The sequence below is a fragment of the Cetorhinus maximus genome, chromosome 23 (genome assembly GCF_964194155.1).
Source record: "Cetorhinus maximus chromosome 23, sCetMax3.hap1.1, whole genome shotgun sequence".
Classification (NCBI taxonomy): domain Eukaryota; kingdom Metazoa; phylum Chordata; class Chondrichthyes; order Lamniformes; family Cetorhinidae; genus Cetorhinus; species Cetorhinus maximus.
This window is the reverse complement of record NC_135901.1, coordinates 34,176,321-34,198,463: the sequence shown is the minus strand read 5'-3', so window position 1 is coordinate 34,198,463 and position 22,143 is coordinate 34,176,321. Positions and strand designations below refer to the sequence as shown.

Here is a 22,143-nt window from a genome sequence, read left to right as displayed (position 1 = left end):
TTTGTTGGGGCAACGTTTTTTTGGAAGCTTTCAATGACAGAATTTTTGGAATCTTGAATGGAAACAACTTGACCATCAAACTGCTTCACGCTTTGAGTTGCAATGTCTTGATGATGAGGCAGAGCAACGATATATGTCTAAGTCAGTGACAATAATTTAGGTTTTTATTGGGTCTTTAACATATTAAAATTTGCCAAGGTATTTCACAGAAATGTTATGAATTAACATTTCACACTGAGCCTGATAAAGAGATATTGGAGGAGGCGACCAAAAGGAGGAAAGTGAGGTGGAGAGGTTTAAGGAGAAAATTCCAGAGCTTGTGGCCAAGGCAACTGAAAGAACGGTCAACGGTGGAGCAATTAAAATCAGGAATGCCCAAGAGGCCGGAATAAGATGAGTGTAGAGATCTCGGAGGGGTGTGTGGCTGGAGGAGATTACGAGACAGGGATAATCGCAACCATGAAGAAAAACAAGGATGAGAATTTGAAAATCTAGATGCTTCTTAACGAGGAACTTTTGTAGGTCAGGGGTGATGGTTGAACAAGACTTGGTGCGAGTAAGCACACAGGCAACAGAGTTTTGGATGACCTCAAGGTTGCAGGGAGATTGAATGTGGGAGGCCGGCCAGGAGTGCATCAGGATAATTAAGCCTAGAGGTAACAAAGGAATGGATGAGAGTTTCAGCAGCAGATGACTGAGACTGGGATGGAGTCGGGAGATGTTACTGAGGTGGAAATAGGTGGTCTTGGTGATGATGTGGATATGTGGTTGGAAGCTCATCTTGGGGTGAAATATTTCACCATGGTTGTGAACAGTCTGGTTCAGCCTCACACAGTTGTCAGGGAGAGGGATGGAGTTGGTGTCTAGGGATTGCGGTTTGTTGTGGGGACTGAAGACAATGGTTTCAGTCTGCCCAATATTTAAATGGAGGAAACTTCTGTTCATCCAATATTGGATATCAGACAAGTCAGGACAATGTTATGATTTGGAGGGGAACTTGGAGGTGATGGTGTTCATATACAGCTGCTACCCTAGTCCTTCTTGGTGGTAGAGGTTGTGGGTTTGGGAGGTTCTGTCAATGTTCTGGTTGAGTTGTAGAGATATGAGATTTGTCTCCTTCAGCCCGTCTCTCACATTCTCTCTCTCTCTCTCCTGTTCTCTTCACTCATAAAGTCCAGAGTCCTGTGTGGCCAGACCGGGTGGCAGGTTCCCTTCCCTGAAGGACATTAGTGAACCAGTTGGGTTTTTACAACAAATCAGCAGCTTTCATGGTCACTTTTTCCTGATGCTTGTCCCACAAATTCCCAGATTCACTCAGCCCAATTTCACAACCTGCCTTTGTGTTTTTGTGGGTTCTCTCTCACTCCCTTTTTCCTGTTTTAAATCAATTTCACAGGGGAGGATTTGCAGTCGGGAAACTGAAACGAAACATCACATCAGGATCTGACGGAGTCATCCAATTTATCGCAATCTGAATATGATGGGATTTTGAATATGGAAGGAAAAAGAACCATTCACAGTGGGAAGAGACCGTACACATGTTCTGCGTGTGGACGAGGCTTCAGCCAATCATCTGGCCTGTCAAAGCATAAATGCAGACACACTGAAGAGAAACCATGGAAATGTGGGGATTGTGGGAAGGGATTCAATTACCCATTTCAACTGGAAGCTCATCGACGCACTCACAGTGGAGAGAGGCCATTCACTTGCTCCACGTGTGGCAAGGGATTCATTACTTCATCCAACCTGATGACACACAAGCGAGTTCACACTGATGAAACACCTTTTAAATGCCCAGAATGTGGGAAGTGCTATAAACGTTCTGGGGACCTGATGCGCCATCAACGTGTTCACACTGACGAGAGACCATTCAAATGTCCAGACTGCTGGAAGTGCTATAAAAGTTCCTGGGAACTGATGTCCCATCAACGTGTTCACACTGACGAGAGACCCTTTAAATGTTCAGACTGCAGGAAGTGCTATAAAAGTTCTGGGGAACTGATCTCCCATCAACGTGTTCACACTGATGAGAGACCGTTCAGGTGCTTGAACTGTGGGACTGGGTTCAAGCATTCATCTACCCTCACTAAACACCAGCGCACTCACACTGGGGAGAGGCCATTCACCTGCTCCGAGTGTGGTAAGGGATTCACTGATTCATCCAATCTGTTGATACACCAACGGGTTCACACTGGGGAGAGGCCATTCACCTGCTCCCAGTGTGGGAAAGGATTCACTGATTCATCCACCCTGCTGAGACACCAGCGAGTTCATGCTAACGAGAGAGCTTTTAAATGCCCAGAGTGTGAGAAGTGTTTTAAGAGTTCCAAGGAACTGCTGTGCCATCATCGTGTTCACACTGACGAGAGACCGTTCAGGTGCTCTCACTGTGGGACTGGGTTCCGACGATCATCACAGCTCACTGTACATGAGCGCAGTCACACTGGGGAGAGGCCATTCAGCTGCTCCGAGTGTGGGAAGGGATTCACTCACTCATCCCACCTGCTGACACACCAGCGAATTCACACTGGGGAGAGGCCGTTCACCTGCTCCGAGTGTGGGAAGGGATTCACTCTGTCATCCCACCTGCTGACACATCATCGGGTTCACACTGGGGAGAGACCTTTTAAATGCCCAGACTGTGGGAAGTGCTTTAAGAGTTCCAAGGAACTGCTGTGCCATCAACGTGTTCACACTGACGAGAGACCGTTCAGATGTTCTCGCTGTGGGATTGGGTTCAGGCAATCATCTCAACTCACTGCACACCAGCGAGTTCACACTGGGGAGAGGCCATTCACCTGCTCCACATGTGGGAAGGGATTCACTCAGTCTTCCAGCCTGAAGACACACCAAAGAGTTCACACTGCGAGAGACCTTTTAAATGCCCAGAGTGCGGGAAGTTCTATAAAAGTTCTGGCGAACTGATGTCCCATCAACGAGTTCACACTGACAAGAGACCGTTCAGGTGCTCTCACTGTGGGACTGGGTTCAGGAGATCATCTCAACTCACTGGATGCCAGCGCATTCACATCGGGGAGAGACTGTTCACCTCTTCTGAGTGTAGGAAGGGATTCACTCATTCTTCCCACCTGCTGACACACCAGCGAGTTCACAAGTAACTACAGTGATTGGATTTTGCTGTTAATCATATCAAGACTGAACCATGTTATTTTTGCTGATGTTAATAAACTCCAGCCCAGTTATAGGGGAAAATATTCTGGAATAAAGTGAAATAAATTAGCTTTGTGTTGAACATGTGGTGTGTCAATTTTTTTTAAAAAATAACTCTATCACAAGTTACAAATGAACTAGGAACAGGAGGAGGTCACTCAGCCCTTCAAGCCTGCTCCACCACTCAATAAGATCGTGGCTGATCTGATTCTAACCTCAAGTCCATATTCCCGCCTACCCTGATAACATTTCACCTCCTATCTACCTCTGCCTTAAAAATATTCAAAGACTCTGCTTCCACTACCTTGAGTAAGACTTCCAAAGACTTACTACCCTCTAAGAGAAAAATGTCTCCTCATCTCTGTCTTCAATGGGTGACATCTTATTTTTTAAACAGTGACCCCTAGTTCTAGTTTCTCCCACAAGAGGAAACATCCTCTCCGCATCCACCCTCACAAGACCCCTCATGATCTTATATGTTTCAATCAAGTCGCCTCTTACTCTTCTAAACTCCAGCAGATACCTTTCCAACATTTCCTCATAAAATAACCCGACCATTCCAGATATTAGTCCAGTGAACCTTCTCTGAACTGCTTCCATTGCATTTACATCCTTCCTTAAATAAGGAGACCAGTACTCTTGATGTGGTCTCACCAATGCCATGTATAACTGAAGTATAATCTCCCTACTTTTGTATTCAATTCCCCTCACAATAAACAATATCATTCTATTGTTTTTTCTAATTACTTGCTGTACCTGCACACTAACCTTTTGCAATTCATGCTCTAGGACACCCAGATCCTCTACATCTCAGAGCCCTGCAATCTCTCACCATTTACATAATATGCTTTTTCAGTCTTCCTGCCAAAATGGACAATTTCACATTTGCCCACACTATACTCCATTTGCTAGATCTTTGCCCACTCACTTAACCTACATCCCTTTGTAGACTCCTTATGTCCTCTTCACAAATTACTTTCCTCCTATCTTTGTGTCATCAGCATATTTAGCAACCACACCTTGGTCCCCTCATTCAAGTCATTTATATACTTTGTAACAAGTTGGGGCCCCAGCACTGATCCCTGTGACATACCACTCGTCCTGCCGACCAGAAAATGAGCCATTTTTGCCCAGTCCCTGCTTCCTGTTAGCTAGACAATCTGTTACCCCCTCCACTATGAACGTTTACTTTCCGCAATAACATTTGATGTGGCGCTTTATCAAATGCCTTCTGGAAATCTAAATACAGTACATCCACCAGTTCCCCATTATCTACAACACATGTTACTTCAAAGAACACTAACAAATTGGTTAAACACGATTTGCCTTTAACAGAATCATGTTGACTGCCTGATTACCTTGAATCTTTCTAAGTGTCCTGCTATAACGTCATTAAGGATAGCATCGAACATTTTCCCTATGACAGATGTTAGGCTAATTGGCCTGTAGTTTCCTGCTTTCTGCCTCCCTCCCTTTTTGAGCAAAAGAGTTACATTGACTATTTTCTTGGAATCTTGCCCAAATGTAGAGAATTTGGAAAATTAAAACCAATGCATCAAATATCTCACTCAACACCTCTTTTAAGACCCAAGGATGACATCAGAAGCCCACAGCTCCAACAATTTTCTCAGTACCACTTCCCTCGGGATTGTAATTTTCTTGAGTTTCTCCCTCCCTTCAATTTCCTGATTAACAGCTAAATCTGGGGTGTTACTTGTCTCCTCTGAACTGCGCAGGCACCTGTCTGGAAGGTTAAACGGTGACGTCATGCAGCAGCACTTTGGGTCTTTGTTTTGAAGAAATGGAATTCAGCTGTTCTCATTAGGAATGCTGGAGACAGACTGATCAACAATGTCATCATCAAATGGCACAGCGCAGTAAGAGGCCCTTCCACCCAACATATCTATGTCTAAGCATTTGCAAAGAGTTTTTTAATACTCCTAGTTTCCTTCTCTCTCTCCATAACCCTGATTTTCTCCCTCTCAAGTCTTTGTCCAATTCCTTTTTGGAAACTAGAGTTAAGAAAAATAACACTGAAAGATGAGCAGGAGCTTCTGCAGTGTCCAGCCTGCTAAATTCTGCAGTGTTAACAAAGTTTCCTTGACCCAATGACACGAAGAGTTGGACTGTGGATTCTTACACCATTTTTGAACCAAATAAAATGTACGATTAAGCTGTTGATTTCAATTTAAATATTTAAATGAAGTTTATTCTGATCAAGCTTCTCCTGATATTTGTCAGTCGATGCCGACAATCTAATTCCCCTTGCTATACAACCTGTTACAGAGGCTGTTATAGAGAAGAGGGAAAGGTTTGCTACAGCTATACAAAGCCCTGGTTAGATCACACCTGAGGACTGTGTGTAGTTCTGGGAACAGCACATTATAAAGGATCAATATTTGCCTTGAAAGGTTCGGAGGAGCCGCATCGATGAGGTTGGTGGGTTTTGGAAATTGGAAGTTGTACATCCGCAGCTTGTGGTACTATTTCACCACTGTTCATTCATGTTCATGTCTAACACACTCGATGCTGTTATTGGCTGAACAAGTCTTCTGTGTTTGAACTAAACATGCTATTATTCGGAACAAAAAGAAAAATACCTTGAAAAACTCAGCAGGTCTGAAAGCATCTGCGGAGAGGAACACAGTTAACATTTCGAGTCTGTATGACTCTTCAACAGAACTAAGGAAAAATAGAAAAGAGGTGAAATATAAGCTGGTTTAAAGGAGGGGGGGGTGGGACAGTTGGAGCTGAATAGAGGGCCAGTGATAGGTGGAGATTGCCAAAATCTCCAAAATTGGCCCTCTATCCAGCTCCACCTGTCCCACCCCCCCCCCCCCCCTTAGATCAGCTTATATTTCACCTCTTTTCTATTTTTCCTTAGTTCTGTTGAAGAGTCATACGGACTTGAAACGTTAACTGTGTTCCTCTCCGCAGATGCTGTCAGACCTGCTGAGTTTTTCCAGGTATTTTTGTTTTTGTTTTGGATTTCCAGCATCCGCAGTTTTTTGCTTTTATGCTATTATTCGACGCTCCCACTCCTGCCACCCGGGTTTGGCCCTCATCAGGGAATGTTGTTTGCTTGTTGCTGTGTGAACTGTCACAATGAACTGATCCTGGAGTCTCTTTCCCCTGGGATCCACAAAACTGCTGCTTCTCTTCCTCTTTCATTCTCACTCTTTCATTCCTAGTTTTGTAGGAGGAATGAAGAGAGACAGTTTAAATTTCAGTGTCCGGGGAAAAGGTTGGGTAATGCCAGGGACAGGATGGGCAGACGGCCCTCTTTCCCTGCTGTAACCATTCTATGATTTCATGAAAATAATATTAATATACTCACATGGTCTGTAGCCATGGCCGAGTGGTTAAGGCGATGGATTAGAAATCCATTAGGTTCTTCCCAAGTAGGTTTGAATCCAGCCAACTAAGTTTCTCGTTATTTCTAATTTTAACCGAGTGCTGACAGAACTAATTATCGATTAACTAGAGGGAAAGCCATCCAAACACATCCATGTTCTCTTATTTCTGTTCCATTGTCAGCCCTCCGCAAATTTCCAGTTGGAAATGGAACAAAATCTGAGCCAAGTTGGTGATATCATTTCATTCTGGAATTTGTCTCTCCTTAGGCCTCTGTCACTTTTGGTGTGTATATATTATATATGAACTTATTTACAGGATGTGGGTGTCGCTGCCAATCCCTAAATGCCCTTGAGAAGGTGGTGATGAGCTGCCTTCATGAACCGCTTCAGTTCCTGTGGTGTAGGTACACCCACAGTCTGTTGGGGTGAGGGGAGTTCCAGGATTTTGACCCAGTGACACCGAAGGAACAACGATATATTTCCAAGTCAAGATGGTGAGTGGCTTGGAGGGGAACTTCCAGTCGGTGGTGTTCCCATGTATCCGCTGCCCTTGTCCGCCTGGTTGGTAGTTGTCATGGGTGTGGTAGGTGCTGCTAAGGAGCCTTGCTGAGTTTCTTCAGTGCATCTTGTAAATGGTACACACTGATGCCACTGTTCGTCGGTGGTAGAGGGAGTGAATCTTTGTGGATGTGGTGCCAATCAAGCAGGCTGCTTTGTCCTGGATGGTGTCAAGCTTCTTGAGTGTTGTTGGAGCTGCTCTCACCCAGGCAAGTGGAGAGTATTCCATCACTCCTGATTTGTACTTTGTAGATGGTGGACAGACTTTGTGGAGTCAGGAGGTGAGTACTCATTGCAGAATTGCTAGTCTCTGAGCGGCTCTTGTAGCCACAGTATTTATATGGCTGGCCCAGTTCAGTTTCTGGTCAATGGTAACCCCAAGAATGTTGACAGTGCAGGATTTAGCGATGGTAATGCCATTGAATGTCAAGGGACGGTGGTTAGATTCTCTCTTGTTGGAATTTGTCATTGACTGGCACTTGTGTGGCACAAATGTTATTTGCCACTTGTCAGCCCAAGACTGGATATTGTCCATGTCTTGCTGCATTTGGACTGCTTCAGTATCTGAGTGAATGGTGCGGAACATTGTGCAATCATCAGCGAACATCCCCACTTCTGATCTTATGATGGAGGAAAAGTCATTGATGAAGCAGCTGAAGATGGCTGGGCTGAGGACACTACCCTGAGGAACTCCTGCAAGGATGTCATGGAATTGAGATGATTGACCTCCAACAACCACAACCATCTTCCTTTGTGCTAGGTATGACTCCAACCAGTGGAGAGTTTCCCCCCCGATTCCTATTGACTCCAGTTTTGCTAGGGCTCCTTGATGCCGCACTTGGTCAAACGCTGCCTTGATGTTAAGGGCAGTCACTCTCACCTCACCTCGGGAGTTCAGCTATTTTCTCCTTGTTTGAATCAAGGCTTTAATGATGTCAGGAGCTGAGTGGCCTTGGATGAACCCAACTGGGCATCAATGTGCAGGTTATTGCTAAGCAAGTGCCACTTGATAGCATTGTTGATGACGCCTTCCATCACTTTACTGATGATTGAGAGTAAACTGATGGGATGGTAATTGGCCAGGTTGGACTTATCCTGCTTGTGTGTGCAAGGACATAGCTGGGCAATTTTCCACATTGATGGGTAGATGCCTGTATTGTAGCTGTACTGGAGCAGCTTGGCTATGGGGCACGGCATGGAGCACAAATCTTCAGTACAATTGCAGAATATTGTCAGGGCCCATAGCCTTTGCAGGATCTAATGCCTTCAATCGATTCTCAATATCACGTGGAGTGAATTGAATTGGCTGAAGACTGACATCTGTGATCCTGGGGATCACTGGATGAGGCCAAGATGGATCATCGACTAGGTATTTCTGACTGATTATTGCTGAAAATGCTTCACGCTGATGTGCTGGGCTCCTCCATCATTGAGGACGGGGATATTTGTGGAGCCTCCTGGTCCACTGCAGTCCCAAGAACACAATCAGCTATAGATCCAGAATATTAAACTTCAGCCCAGTTACAGGGATTTTAACATCAGCAGAAACAAACCCCAACTGTCAGAATGAAGATGGTTCAGTCCTGGATGTGATTAGCAGCAGCAATAACGGCAGAATCCAACCTCTGCTGTCACCTATGAACTCGCTGGTGTCTCTGCAGTTGGGATGAGTGAGTGAATTTCTTCCCACACTCAGAGCAGGTGAATGGCCTCTCCCCAGTGTGAACTCGCTGGTGTGCTTTGAGCTGGGCTGAAGACCTGAATCTCTTTCCACAGGAAGTACAGCTGAACGGCCTCTCCTCAGTGTGAATTCGCTGGTGCTTCAGCAGTGCAGAGGACGCAGTGAATCCTTTGCCACATACAGGGCAGGTGAATGGTCTCTCCCCAGTGTGAATCCGCTGGTGTATCAGCAGGTCAGATAACTGAGTGCATCCCTTCCCACACTCGGAGCAGGTGAACGGCCTCTCCCCAGTGTGAACTCGTTGGTGTCTCCACAGGTCGGATGACTGAGTGAATCCCTTCCCACACTCAGAGCAGGTGAACAGCCTCTCCCCAGTGTGAATTTGTTGGTGTGTTCGCAGATGGGATGACTGAGTGAATCCCTTCCCACACTCGGAGCAGGTGAATGGTGTCTCTCCAGTGTGTATTCGCTGGTGCGTTTGCAGGTGGGATGATCGAGTGAATCTTTTCCCACACTCGGAGCAGGTGAACGGCCTCTCTCCAGTGTGACAAAGCTGGTGCACCAGCAGGTGGGATAACTGAGTGAATCCTTTCCCACACTCTGAGCAAGTGAACGGCCTCTCTCCTGTGTGAAACCGCTGATGTATAAGCAGGCTGGATAACTGACTGAATCCCTTCGCACACTCGGAGCAGGTGAACGGCCTCTCCCCACTGTGAACTCGCTGGTGTCTCAGCAGGTCAGATGACTGAGTGAAACCTTTCCCACACTCGGAGCAGGTGAACGGTCTCTCTCCAGTGTGAACCCGCCGGTGTCTCAGCAGGTCAAATGACTTAGTGAATCCCGTCCCACACTCAGAGCAGGTGAATGGTCTCTCTCCAGTGTGAATTCGCTGGTGTGCTCGCAGGTTGGCTGACTGAGTGAAACCCTTCCCACACTCGGAGCAGGTGAACGGCCTCTCCCCAGTGTGACTGCGCTGATGCTTTTGTAGCTGAGATGGGTAATTGAATCTATTCCCACATTCCTCACATTTCCATCGTTTCTCCATGGTATGGGTATCCCTGTGTCTCTCCAGATTGGATGGTCAGTTGAAGCCTCGTCCACACAGAGAACACGTGTACAGTTTCTCCCCGCTGTGAATGGTGCAATGTTATTTCAGGCTGTGTAACTGGTTAAAGCTCTTTCCACAGTCAGTTCACTGGAACACTCTGACACGGGTGTGTGTCTGTGTCTCGGTGCTTTCCCAGTCACACTGATGTTTGAAATCTTTTCCCACAGACAGAACTGAAAAACATTTCTCCTTCCACAGTCAAAGGCCGACGATATTCAGGTCCTGATGAATTGAGTGACTCTGTCAGATCTTGATGTGATGTTTGGTTTGAGTTCCCCGTCAGCAAGTCCTCCCCTTCCAATACCCTGTAAAAGGAGTTTACAAAAGTCATCACTGTCAGTGCAGGGTAGAAATTCAGAACAAACAATTCTAGTTTTTATGGAACATTTCTTCCTCTCTTGTTCCCACAAAGCTGCAAATCCCCGTCCCACACACTCTCCCTCCTCCCTGTGCTGAAATCCAAACAGAGTTTTGCACAATTTTTTCCATATATTTTTAACAAATTTGTATAACTGGAGATAACAATATGGTTGATTATTCACTTCAGTCATTATTTGTGACAAATCATTAATCTGAAACCCCTTGACTGACCGTAGCAGATGTTAACCTTGTGTCCAAAACTCAGTGTGGAGATTTCATAAGTGATCATGAAGGTGGTTTCTCCAAACCTCCCAGGGTCTCCTTCCTTCCTTCGCGCTCTCTTTGTTACTCCGAATGCGAGGTCGCGCATGCGCCCATCCTACATTGCCCCATAAAGATGGCGGCCACGCATGCGCCCCTCACTACATTGCCCCTATAAAGATGGCGGCCGTTAACTCGGGCCTTTCTCCCGCAGCTCCGAGCAAATGCGGGACCGATGGCTCTTTACCTAGGGTTTGGGGCCGACACCGCGAGTTTATGAAGCTTCCAACCTCACCCGCCGGCACTATGTCTATTCACGGGTTTATTTTCGGCCCTGAATCCGCACTCGGTCTATTTAAACGCACATTTTAAATACGCTCCCTCGAACTCCCTTCCCGTCTGTCTCCACGGACTGCGCATGCTCCAACTCACACAGATTGTGGGCAGCTCCGGACCAATAGGAAGAGGGGGCGGAGCTGGAGAACTGAGCAGGAGCCGCTGGTCCTCCAGCCAATCGGAGTGAATGAGGGGCGGAGCAGGGTGGGAGTGGAGCATGCGCAGTGCCGGGGCGGGATCAGGATGAAGGCGGTCGGGTCGAAAGTCCAGCAAGAGTCACAGAAAGGGTCGAGTGCAGGAGAGGAATGGAGCCGGAGGGTGGACTGGGAGGGTTCACAAACACCCGGTGTAGGACTCCAAACCCGTGAGCCGAGTGTTAGAAGGGGAAGATTTAGACACAGCAAACTCAAACCCAGAGAAATGTTTGTCTCAGCTCAATTTCTATCCTGGACTGACCTGCTGAAACACAGTGAATTCACACTGGGGAGAGGTCATTCAGTTGCTCACAATGTGGTAAGAGGTTCAGCACATCATCCCACCTGCTGGGACACCATTCACACTGGCGAGAGACCTTTTGAAGGACCAGAGTGTGAGAAGTGCTTTAAAAGGTGTGGGGAACCTTGCAAGGTTTGCTAGAGCTGTTGGTGGGGGTTTAAACTAATTTGGCACCGGGGTGGGATACCGAGTTGAAGTATAGTAGGGGGTAATGTACAGACAGGTATATAAGAAAAAAACAAGTCAGTCTGGAAGGTAGAGTGTACATCGTCAAGTTAAGGCACAAGGGAACATAGCAAGGCTGGATGGCATTTATTTTAACGCAAGGAGTGTTGTGAGTAAGGCAGATGAGTTGAGGATTTTGATTAACACATGGGGATATGATATCATTGCTATCACAGAGACATGGTCAAGGGAGGGGCAGGACTGGCAGCTCAATATTCCAAGGTATAGAATCTTCAGGCGAAAGAGGAGGGGGTGCAGGTGGGGGGTTGTAAAAAAGGTGGTGGTGTCACAATATTGATCAAGGAATCAATTACTGCAGTAAGGGGGGATGGTATCTTAGAAGGTTTCTTAAATGAGGCCATGTGGGTAGAACTTAAAAACAAAAAGTGGGCAATAACATTGTTGGGAGTGTACTATAGGCCCCCAAACAGTCAGAGAGAGATAGAAGGCCAGATATGTAGGCAAATCTCAGAAGTGTAAAAATAATAGGGTAATAATAGTAGGGGATTTCAACTTCCCCAATATTAATTGGGATAGACAAAATGTGAAAGGCTTAGAGGGGGCTGAATTCTTAAAATGTATCCAGGAGAGCTTTTTAAGCCTGCACAGAGAAAATCCTACAAGAGAGGGGGCGGTGCTGGGCCTGCTTTTAAGGAACAAAGCTGGGCAAGTGGTAGAAGTGTCAGTCGGGGAGCATTTCAGTGATAGTAACCATAACTCAGTTCGATTTAAGGTAGTCATGGAAAAGGACAAAGATGGACCGGAAATAAAGGTTCTGAATTGGGGGGAAGGCCAATTTTAATATAAGATAGGATCTGGTCAAAGTGGATTGGGAGCAGATATTTGTAACAAAATCTACATCAGAGCAGTAGGAGTCAGAGAGAGTGCAGGGCCAACATGTTTCCATAAAGGTGAAGGGTGAGACCAACAAGTCCAGAGAAACCTGGATGTTAAGGAATTTACAGGATTAGATAAGGAAAAAAGGGGAAGCTTATAGTAGATACCGAGGGCTTAAAACAGCGGGAGCCCTTGAGGAGTATAGAAAGTGCAGGGGGCTACTTAAAAAAAGGAATTAGGAGAGAGAAGAGGGGGCATGAAAAATATCACTGGGTAAAATAAGTTAAAATCCAAAGGCATTTTGTAAGTATATTCGGGACAAGAGGATAACCAGGGAAAAAGTAGGGCCCATAAGGGACCAAAGTGGCAATCTGTGTGGAGCTGGAAGGTGTAGGTGAGGTTTTAAATGAGTACTTTGTATCTGTATTAACTATACAGAAGGATGATGTAGATATAGAAATCAGGGAGGGGGACTGTGATATACTTGAACAACTTAGCATTGAGAGGGAGGAGGTATTAATGGTTTTATTGGGCCTTAAAAGTGGATTAATCCCCAGGCCCAGATGAGATGTATCCCAGGTGCTGTGGGAGGCAAGGGAGGAGATTTCAGGGGCCCTGACATTAATTTTCAAATCCTCCCTGGCCACAGGAGAGGTGCCAGAGGACTGGAGGACAGCTAATGTGGTACCGTTATTTAAGAAGAGTGGTAGGGATAAACCAGGGAACTATCGGCCAGTGAGTCTAACATCGGTCGTAGGGAAACTTTTGGAAAACATTCTGAGGGACAGAATTAATCCCCACTTGAAGAGGCAAGAAAATCAAGAATAGTCAGCATGGCTTTGTCAGGGGAGATCATGTCTAATAAATTTGAATTTTTCAAGGGGGTGACTCGGTGTGTAGATGAGGGTAGTTCAATTGCTGTAGTCTACATGGTCTTCTGTAAGGCTTTTGACAAGGTCTCACATGGGAGACTGGTCAAGAAGTTAAGAGCCCATGGAAAATTGGATCCAAAATTGGCTCAATGTCAGGAGGCAGAGGGTGATGGTCAAAGGCTGTTTTTGTTTGTGTCCAGTTGCCGTACCACAGGGTTCGGTGCTGGGTCTCTTGCTGTTTGTAGTGTACATTACTGATCATACCCCCTACATTCATGTCTAGATCATTAAGTTCACAGATGTCACAAAAATTGGTGGTGTGATAAATAGCGAGAAGGAAAGCCTTAGACTACAGGACGATACAGATGGGCAGAACAGGGGCAAATGGAATTTAATCCCAAAAAGTATGAGATGATGTGTTTTGGGAGGACTAACAAGGTAAGGGAATACACAATGAATGGTAGGACCCTAGGAAGTACAGAGGATCAGAGGGACCTTGATGTGCATGTCCATAGACCCTTGAAGGCAGCAGGACAGGTAGATAAGGTGGTTAAGAAGGCAAATGGGATACTTGCCTTTATTAATCGAGGCATTGAATATAAGAGCAGGGAGGTTATGATGGAGCTGTATAAAATGTTAGTTCAGGCACATCTGGAATACTGTGTGCAGTTCTGGTCGCCACACTATAGGAAGGATGTGATTGCACTGGAGGGGGTGCAGAGGAAATTCACCAGGATGTTGCCTGGGCTGGAGAGTTTCAGTTGTGAAGAGAGACTAGATAGGCTGGGGTTGTTTTCCTTACAGCAGAGAAGACTGAGGGGGGTTCCTGATAGAGGTGTCCCAAATTGTGTGGGGCATAGATAGGGTGGATAGGAATAAACTTTTCCCCTTAGTGGAGGGGTCAATAACTAGGGGGCATAAATTTAAGGGAAGAGGCAGGAGTTTTAGAGGGGATTTGAGGAACACTTTTTTTACCGAGAGGGTGGTTGGAGTCTGGAACTCTCTGCCTGAGGGGCTGATTGAGGCAGGAACCCTCACAACATTTAAGGAGTATTTAGATGAACACTTGAAATGCCACAGCTTACAGGGCTACGGGCCAAGTGCTGGAAAATGGGATGAGAGTAGATCGGGGCTTGATGACCAGAGTGGATACGATGGGCCAAAAGGCCTCTTTCCATGCTGTAAAACCAGAGTTTACATCAGAATGTCCCATGGGTTCAGGCCATCAAGGGACCTTATTCGACACAAGTGCAGTCACTAGGTGACATCATCCAAAAAGCACCATGTTAGTTTTCACATGTAAACTGACAACGCCCAGCTCTACCTCACCACCATCCCTCTCCATTCCTCCACTGTTACTAAATTATCAAACTGCTTATCCAACATTCCATACAGGATGATCAGAAATTTGCACCTTTTAAGAATTATGAAGATCAAAGCCATTGTCTTCGGTCACCACTACAAATTCCGTTCCCTAACTACCGAGTCCATCCCTGTGAGGTAACATTGGGATATGTTGTCCTATGTTTGTCAAGCCAGGAATATTTATTCCTAAGCAAGAGGGAGAGAGCTATTCCTATAATATTCAATACATTTCTACAGATTTTATAAGGTTATTAGACAGTGATTTCTCACAGATCTCCCCAGCTTGAGAAGGGAAAATCCTTATTGATTTCTCACAACTGATTTCTGACTAACCTCACTATTTCTAAGCTACGAGCTTGTTTTCCTAATTTCTTGATGACAAACTGTAGACAACATACTAAAGTTACTAGAATGATCAGAATCAGCAACACAAACCCTTGAGCTGCCACCAAGAGTAAATATCAAAACTTTTCCACTAAAACGTGATAACTATTGACTTAGATTCATCCTCCCCACCTGCCAATCATCTCACACAATCTAAATTATTAGCATGTCGTAAATACATCTGGTTCAAACAGAAGTTCATGCACGGACTTTAAAGACTCTCCAGCTCTCTGTTCACCTGCATCCACCTTGTGGATATTTTCTAAATCCAGATTCTATTTCCCCCTTCAATTTAACTTCATTCCCTCTTATAGGTACCAGTGTGTTTAATTCAATGCTGATTGTTTTATAGTTAGTTTCACTATGGAGTGTGTGTTAATGTCTTGATTATTTAAAATGTCTCATTCAATTTTCCACAATAATCACTTCATGTTGTTCTGTTGTCAAGTAGCTGAGCATGTCTGGGACCTGTTCTTCAGTGCAGGGTCACCATACATTTCCACATGTTAATTACCACCACATGGAACATATCTAATCTGCACACTCACGCTGTGTCCCAATATCATGCATGTGTGAACCTATGCAAGCTACTCTTAGCCTTTCAGGTGATCTTATCAAAATATCAATGGGGTGTCTGTCTGAAGATCTTTGCTGATCTAACCCTGCATGGTTCTGATGCCTTGGAGAGTGGCCAGACTATCAAATTCAGTTTCTTTTAAATACAGAGGCAAGGACACAAACATCACCAAGAGAAATCCCTGTTTACTGGTCGCATCTACTGCGACTTTCCTGACTTTCACTAGAATGTACAGGTATATCAGTTTGAACAATTCCATTGAACTATACCCAGATGAATTATTCCATTTCCCAACTGGGGGTGTGATTTTCTCTTTTATTCTAAATACGTAATTCCATTAATTACCATTCTATCTCATTCAGGAGCACAGGAGGAATTTTACTGTCCCATTTAATACTCACAGAATATGGTGTTTATATATCAGAGACAGAAGTACAGGTACTTGCAATCAGATTGCAGATCACTCCCATTTCTCCCATTCTCAGGAACTTTGTCTTGAATGATAACAAATGGGATGAAGCCAAATCTTTAAAAAGCAAAGCCTTTTGTTTAAATTGTCACCGTGCTGTCAGTGGAAAAGGTTAACTTCTCAGCTTGTTAGCAAAGGGGCTGAAGAAACATTCTCAAATGTGCACACTTGTGTCAACTTTATGTAACTTCATTTTCAGATCAAGGATGAACCAAACCCCATTTCAATTTCTGTTTTTCCAATTCTTTTGGTATTTTTCTCAGCTTTTCACAAATATTATTTTTTCTTCTTTCTTCAGTCACCTTTCCAAATGACGGTAATAAAACTGAAGAAAAATAAAACTGAAAAAGTTCACTTTCACAGGCAAAAGGAGCTTGAACCCTCTGAGACTGAAAAGAGTTAAAGAGGGTGGAGCTTCCCACAGCTTGTGAGCTCCGGAACAGAACCTCAAGGCTGAAGCTTATCTTTAGGGAATCAAACTTTTTGATGATTTTTACAATTGTACAAGTTCATTGTGATTCATACTTAAAGGTTTACTTTCACTCAGTAATTATAACCTTTCACTTTTCTCAGCACAGAAGCTAGCAGCATTTTAGATTCAATCCCAATTGTTCACTTCTCTTGTAGCTGGTGTATGGAGAAGATCATGTCCACTGTAGATCTGCCAGCACAGAAACCACACTGTGCTTCTGGATACACTCGGTCTGCAAGTAGATGGAGTCTTTTAAGCATGACCCTAGTGAAGGTCGTCCCTGTGATGCTGAGGAGTGAGATGTCCCTGTAGAACAACGACAGTTGAAATCTCCTCTGTCACCTTTCTTTTTGTACATTGTGATCATTCTTCAATCATTCGTGTCCTGTGGAATGGATCCTACCTTCCAGCAGAGAAGGAGCAGCTCATGAAGCTGTGACAGTAGATGGGACTTTCCAGGCTGGAGCAGTTCAGCTGGAATTCCATCCTTGCCAGGTGCCTTTCTGCTTGCTAAACAATCAATGGCCTTTTTGAGCTCAAGTGATGAGGGTTCCTCATCCAACTCAACCATGACAGGAAGCTGCAGGAGAGAGTAAAACGGAGACTGGGAGATGTCCTTCTCACAGGAGTACTGCTCACAATAAAGTTCAACCCAGCGGGATATCAGTTTACTTCAGTCGGTGAGAACTTCACCATCTGCTGATTTCAGGGGATAACTTTGGTGATGGTCGGACCAAGCGTCCTCCTGATCCCATCATACAGAGCACATAGATTTCCATTGTCACAGGCAGTTTGGATTTCTTGACGTGGGCTGATCTAGTGTTTATTTGTGCATATCTCCCTGTCTTTTATACCACTGTCTTGGCTACTTTCAAGTTACACAGTGCTCTCGCTGTTGGGTTTATGTTGTACATCAGGTAGGCTTTGCATTTTGCTTCAATGACAGATTAATCTTTGCTGAGTCGGTCTCAAACCAGTCTTTGTTGTGGGTTCCACCTTTTACCAAATGTTGCTGCTGCTGCGTCAGAAATGATTGAACTCAGCGACTTCCAAGATTCATCAATATCAACATTGACTGATGAAGCTTTTATCGATGTGCCTGTAAAATATTCTAATGTTTTATGTTCCTTGATAAATTAATTTCATCATGGATTTGTCTCTGTGTGGAATGTGCAAGTCAGTAAGAATTGTCAGCAAGGATTAATCAGCACTTTCTAATTTGAGATGTTAATCAGTGAAACCTTTCAGACACTGAATTGTAGACTTTGCTCCAAAGATAAATTTAGAATTGAAGTAAAAATTCATAATTTTATTGTAATCGAGTTCCTGTTGAGTGTTCTTGAATTAAGAGGAAAGATCACAGATAGTGCTTTTAAAAAGGGACACTGCAGCTCTGATAATCAGTGACAGATCCAGAAAATTAAACTCCAGCCAGTTATAGGGTTGTTAATATCAGCAGAATCAAAGCTAATAGCATCTGACTATCAGTCCTGGATGTGACTAACAGCAGCAATAACAGCAAAATCCAATCCCTGCAGTCACTTGTGAATTCGCTGGTGTGACAGCAGGTTGGCTGACTGAGTGAATCCCTTCCCACACACAGTGCAGGTGAATGGCCTCTCTCCAGTGTGAACTCGCTTGTGTACTTTAAGATTAGATGGAGACCTGAACCTCTTTCCACAGGAAGTGCAGCTGAATGGCTTCTCCCCAGTGTGAATTTGCTGGTGTGACTTAAGGCTGGCTAACTGAGTGAATCCCTTCGCACACACAGAGCAGGTGAATGGTTTCTCCCCAGTGTGAACTCGCTGGTGTGCAGTGAGGTCGGAGGAATACCTGAACCTCTTTCCGCAGGAACTGCAGCTGAACGGCCTCTCCTCCGTGTGAATTTGCTGGTGTTTTAGCAGGTTGGAGGACACAGTGAATCCCTTCCCACACACAGAGCAGGCAAATGGCCTCTCCCCAGTATGAAATCGCTTGTGTCCACTCAGGTGGGATGAAGACCTGAACCTCTTACCACAGTAAGTGCAGCTGAAAGGCCTCTCCCCGGTGTGACCTCGCTGATGTGTCAGCAGAGTGGATGACTGAGTGAATCCCTTACCACACACGGAGCAGGTGAACGGCTTCTCTCCAGTGTGAATACGTCGATGGTTTCTCAGCAGAGATGGATAATTGAATCCTTTCCCACAGTCCCCACATTTCCATGGTTTCACCATGGTGCTGGCCCCAATGTGAGTGCGCCAATGAATTTCCAGCTGGGGTGGATGACTGAATAGCTTCACACTGTTCTCACATTTTCTTGTCCACACACAGAACACATGTACAGTTTCTCCCCACTGTGAACGCTGCAATGTTTTTTTCAGGCTCTGTAACTGGTTAAAGCTCTTTCTGCGGTGAGTTCACTGGAACACTCTCACTCAGGTGTGTGTGTGTGTCTCAGTGCTTTCCCAGTCACACTGATGTTTGAAATCTTTTCCCACAGAAAGAACAGTCAAAACTTTCTCCTTCCACATTCAAAGGCCGATGATATTCAGGTCCTGATGAATCGAGTGACTGTGCAATCTTCGTGTGATGTTTGGTTTGAGTGTCCCATCTACAAATCTTAATACTTCATGATGTTTGGCATCTGAAAATCCCTCCCTTCTAATAAGCTGTAAAAAGGGTTAACAAAAGTTATCACTGTCAGTCCAGCATGGAAATTAATAATTGACAATTCCACTTGCTATTGAATATTTCTTTCTCTCGTCTCCCATTCCCCCACCCCAAGCTGTAAATCACAGTGCCACAAACTCTCTCTCCTCTCTGTGATGAAATCCAAACCCATCATGCAATCTCCACCATTTCTTTGTTCCTCTCCCAGTTTTCTATCTCCCTCCGCTCTGGCTGGGTTCAGTTCTACAACCCCGCTATAAACGGAATTTAAAAGCCATTACTGTCAGTCTAAGATTATAAATTGAGAAAAGACAAACATTTCTCTGGGTTTGAGTTGCCAGGACCCAGGATGACCGCGCATGCGCCCTGCTGCACATTGCCCCCTATAAAGATGGCGGCCGTTACCCCGGGCCTGGCGAAGGGAGAAATCCAGACTTTTACGGCCCATTCTCTGCAAACACAAGACCGGTACCTTGTTATTTGTGGTCATCGGCCTGCACTGTGTCTTTATGGAGCCTCCCTGTCCACTCCGCTGGCTTCATTCCTCCTCACACACCCACTAACTCTGTTAGTTTGCTCCACTCGGCATTCTTTCACACGCCCTGAGCAGCTTCAGTCACAGACCAGCACTGCGCATGCTCATGAAACAGACCGCAACGCGCATGCTCCAAGCTCACACGGTAATGCGCATGAGCAGAGAGCTGCTGTGAGGATAGGGCACATTCTGCTCCTCTTTCAATGCTGGGTAGCCCCGCCGCCATTGAAGGCCAATTTTTTTAAACAGAAAATTATGTTTTGTGATCCGATGATGATTGGAGCCCAGGGCCAAGATATAATATTATTAATTCAATTGATATGACAAACAAAGCTCATGGGCCCTCTGCCATAGTTCTGTCCCGGGTGTAAATAACCGCAGAACAACCTTCACATTTAGATGTGAACTCACTGGAATCTCAGCAGGCGATGTGAACAAATGATTTTTCTTCCCATACACAGAACCTTTAAATTCCATCTTGTCAGTAACATACGAAAATATGAGCATACGAACAAGGAGCAAGAGGGAACAAAAACAGAATTACCTGGAAAAACTCAGCAGGTCTGGCAGCATCGGCGGAGAAGAAAAGAGTTGACGTTTCGAGTCCTCATGACTCTTCAGCAGAACTTCTGTTGAAGTTCTGCTGAAGGGTCATGAGGACTCGAAACGTCAACTCTTTTCTTCTCCGCCGATGCTGCCAGACCTGCTGAGTTTTTCCAGGTAATTCTGTTTTTGTTTTGGATTTCCAGCATCCACAGTAGTTTTTTGTTTTTATCTCTGTAAGGAGCAAGAGGAGGCCATTCGGCCCCTCAAGCATCCTCTGCCATTTAATAAGTTCATGGCTGATCTGATAGTAACCACAAATCTGCATCCTGCCGACCCCGATAACCTGTCACCCCCTTGCTTATCAAGAATCTACCCACCTCTGCCTTAAAAATATTCAAAGACTCTGCTTCCACCACCTTTTCAGGAAGAGAGTTCCAAATACTCACGATACTCTGAGAGTAAATAATTCGCCTCACCTCAATTTTAAAGGGGTGACCTCTTATTTTTAAACAACCACGTAATGACTAGATTTCAGCACGAGGCCAGTGGAAAGTACAGTTAACGTGATTTCCAAGCATTGAGGAAGTGAATTTTGCAATTAATGTGCACCTTGTTTGTGCATTTTCCAGATTGAAACTTGAATCGAATGTATTCATTTCCATCTTGAGCATAAAGGTAGAGTCGAGTGGACATGGAAGATCATTCAATGGTGGAGCAGGCTCAAGAGGTCGGGTGGTCTACCCCTGCTCCAATTTCTTGTGTTCTTTTGAACATCACTGTCAAACATTTCCATTCAAGCACAGCAGATGCAGAACCCACCCTTTCAGCTCCTCCCTTCCCACATTCCAGGGCCCCAAACACACTTTCCAGATGACACAGTGTTTCCCTTATACTTCATGATTTTTTGTGTAGTGTAGTTGCTACTCACGATGTGGTCTCCTCTACACTGAGGTAACTAAGCCCCGATTGTGTGACTGCTTTGTGGAGCAGCACCATTCGGGCTGCAATCATGATCCTGAGCTTCCAACCATTTACCAGTTTAATTTCCACCCAATCCCACACTGTCCTCGGCCTCCTGCATGTTCCCATTAAGTTCAATGGAAGATCGAGGAACAGCAGCTTATCTCTGATTAGACACTTTACAACTTTGCAGACTGAACATTCATTCCAATAATTTCAGATCATAACCACCGCTCCCATTTTTTCACATAGTAGGTCATAGAGTCATAGAGTTATACAGCACAGGGACTGGCCATTCGGCCCATCGTATCTGTGCTGGCCATCAGGCGCCTATCTATTCTAACCCCATTTTCCAGCACTCGGCCCGTAACCCTGTATGCTATGGTGTTTCAAGTGCTCATCTAAATACTTCTTAAATGTTGTGAGGGTTCCTACCTCTACCACACCCTCAGGCAGTGAGTTGCATATACCCCCCACCCTCTGGGTGAAAAGAAATTTCTTCAAATCCCTTCTAAACCTCCTGCCCCTTACCTTAAATCTATGCCCCCTGGTTATTGATACCTCCACCAATGGGAAAAGCTTCTTCCTACCTTCTTCCTCCATCAGCCTCCACTCTGGCCCCCTGCACTTCAGCCTTCCCTGCTCTAAGTAAAACAACCCCAGCCTATCTAGTCTCTTTTCATGGCTGAAACGCTCCAGCCCAGGCAACAACCTGGTGAATCTCCTCTGCACCCTCTTCAGTGCAATCACATCCTCCCTATGGTGTGGCGACGAGAAGAGCACACATACTCCAGCTTTGGCCTAACTAGCATTTAATACAGCTCCAACATAACCCCCCTGCCCTTATATTTTGTGTCCCAGCTAATTAAGGCGAGTATCCCATATAGCTTCTTAACCACCTTTATCTACCTGTGCTGCTGCCTTCA

The 22,143-nt window shown here is 45.1% G+C and overlaps 4 protein-coding genes across 5 annotated transcripts in view; 2 read left to right on the top strand and 2 right to left on the bottom strand.

The window, feature by feature from the left end:
• LOC144697479 (uncharacterized) overlaps positions 1–10,915 on the bottom strand; it is a 30,594-nt gene extending 19,679 nt beyond the window's left edge. Inside the window, exons 1-2 of one of the 2 annotated variants that reach the window (XM_078569461.1) lie at positions 10,743–10,909; positions 8,721–10,179 (exon numbers count right to left, since the gene is read on the bottom strand). In XM_078569461.1, coding sequence (XP_078425587.1) covers positions 8,721–9,811 — 1,091 coding nt within the window. In that variant the 5' untranslated portion in view covers positions 9,812–10,179; positions 10,743–10,909. Of the gene's footprint in view, positions 1–6,008; positions 10,180–10,742 lie in introns of those variants that run through there. The other variant, XM_078569459.1, reaches the window with a different exon arrangement.
• LOC144697491 (uncharacterized) overlaps positions 1–22,143 on the top strand; it is a 1,380,819-nt gene that overhangs the window by 733,821 nt on the left and 624,855 nt on the right. The window lies entirely within an intron of this gene.
• Positions 1,406–22,143, top strand: part of LOC144697469 (uncharacterized) — a 32,014-nt gene continuing 11,276 nt past the window's right edge. Inside the window, exons 1-2 of the mRNA XM_078569444.1 lie at positions 1,406–1,801; positions 1,967–2,789. Of these exons, the coding sequence (XP_078425570.1) occupies positions 1,495–1,801; positions 1,967–2,789 (1,130 nt within the window). The 5' untranslated portion in view covers positions 1,406–1,494. The remainder of the gene's footprint in view (positions 1,802–1,966; positions 2,790–22,143) is intronic.
• On the bottom strand, positions 16,219–19,773 carry LOC144697523 (uncharacterized). Its single transcript, XM_078569556.1, has 2 exons — positions 19,649–19,773; positions 16,219–19,175 (listed from the first exon to the last, which is right to left on the bottom strand). Exon 2 carries the CDS (start codon positions 18,738–18,740, stop codon positions 18,066–18,068), a length of 675 nt encoding a protein of 224 aa, XP_078425682.1. The 5' UTR covers positions 18,741–19,175; positions 19,649–19,773; the 3' UTR covers positions 16,219–18,065.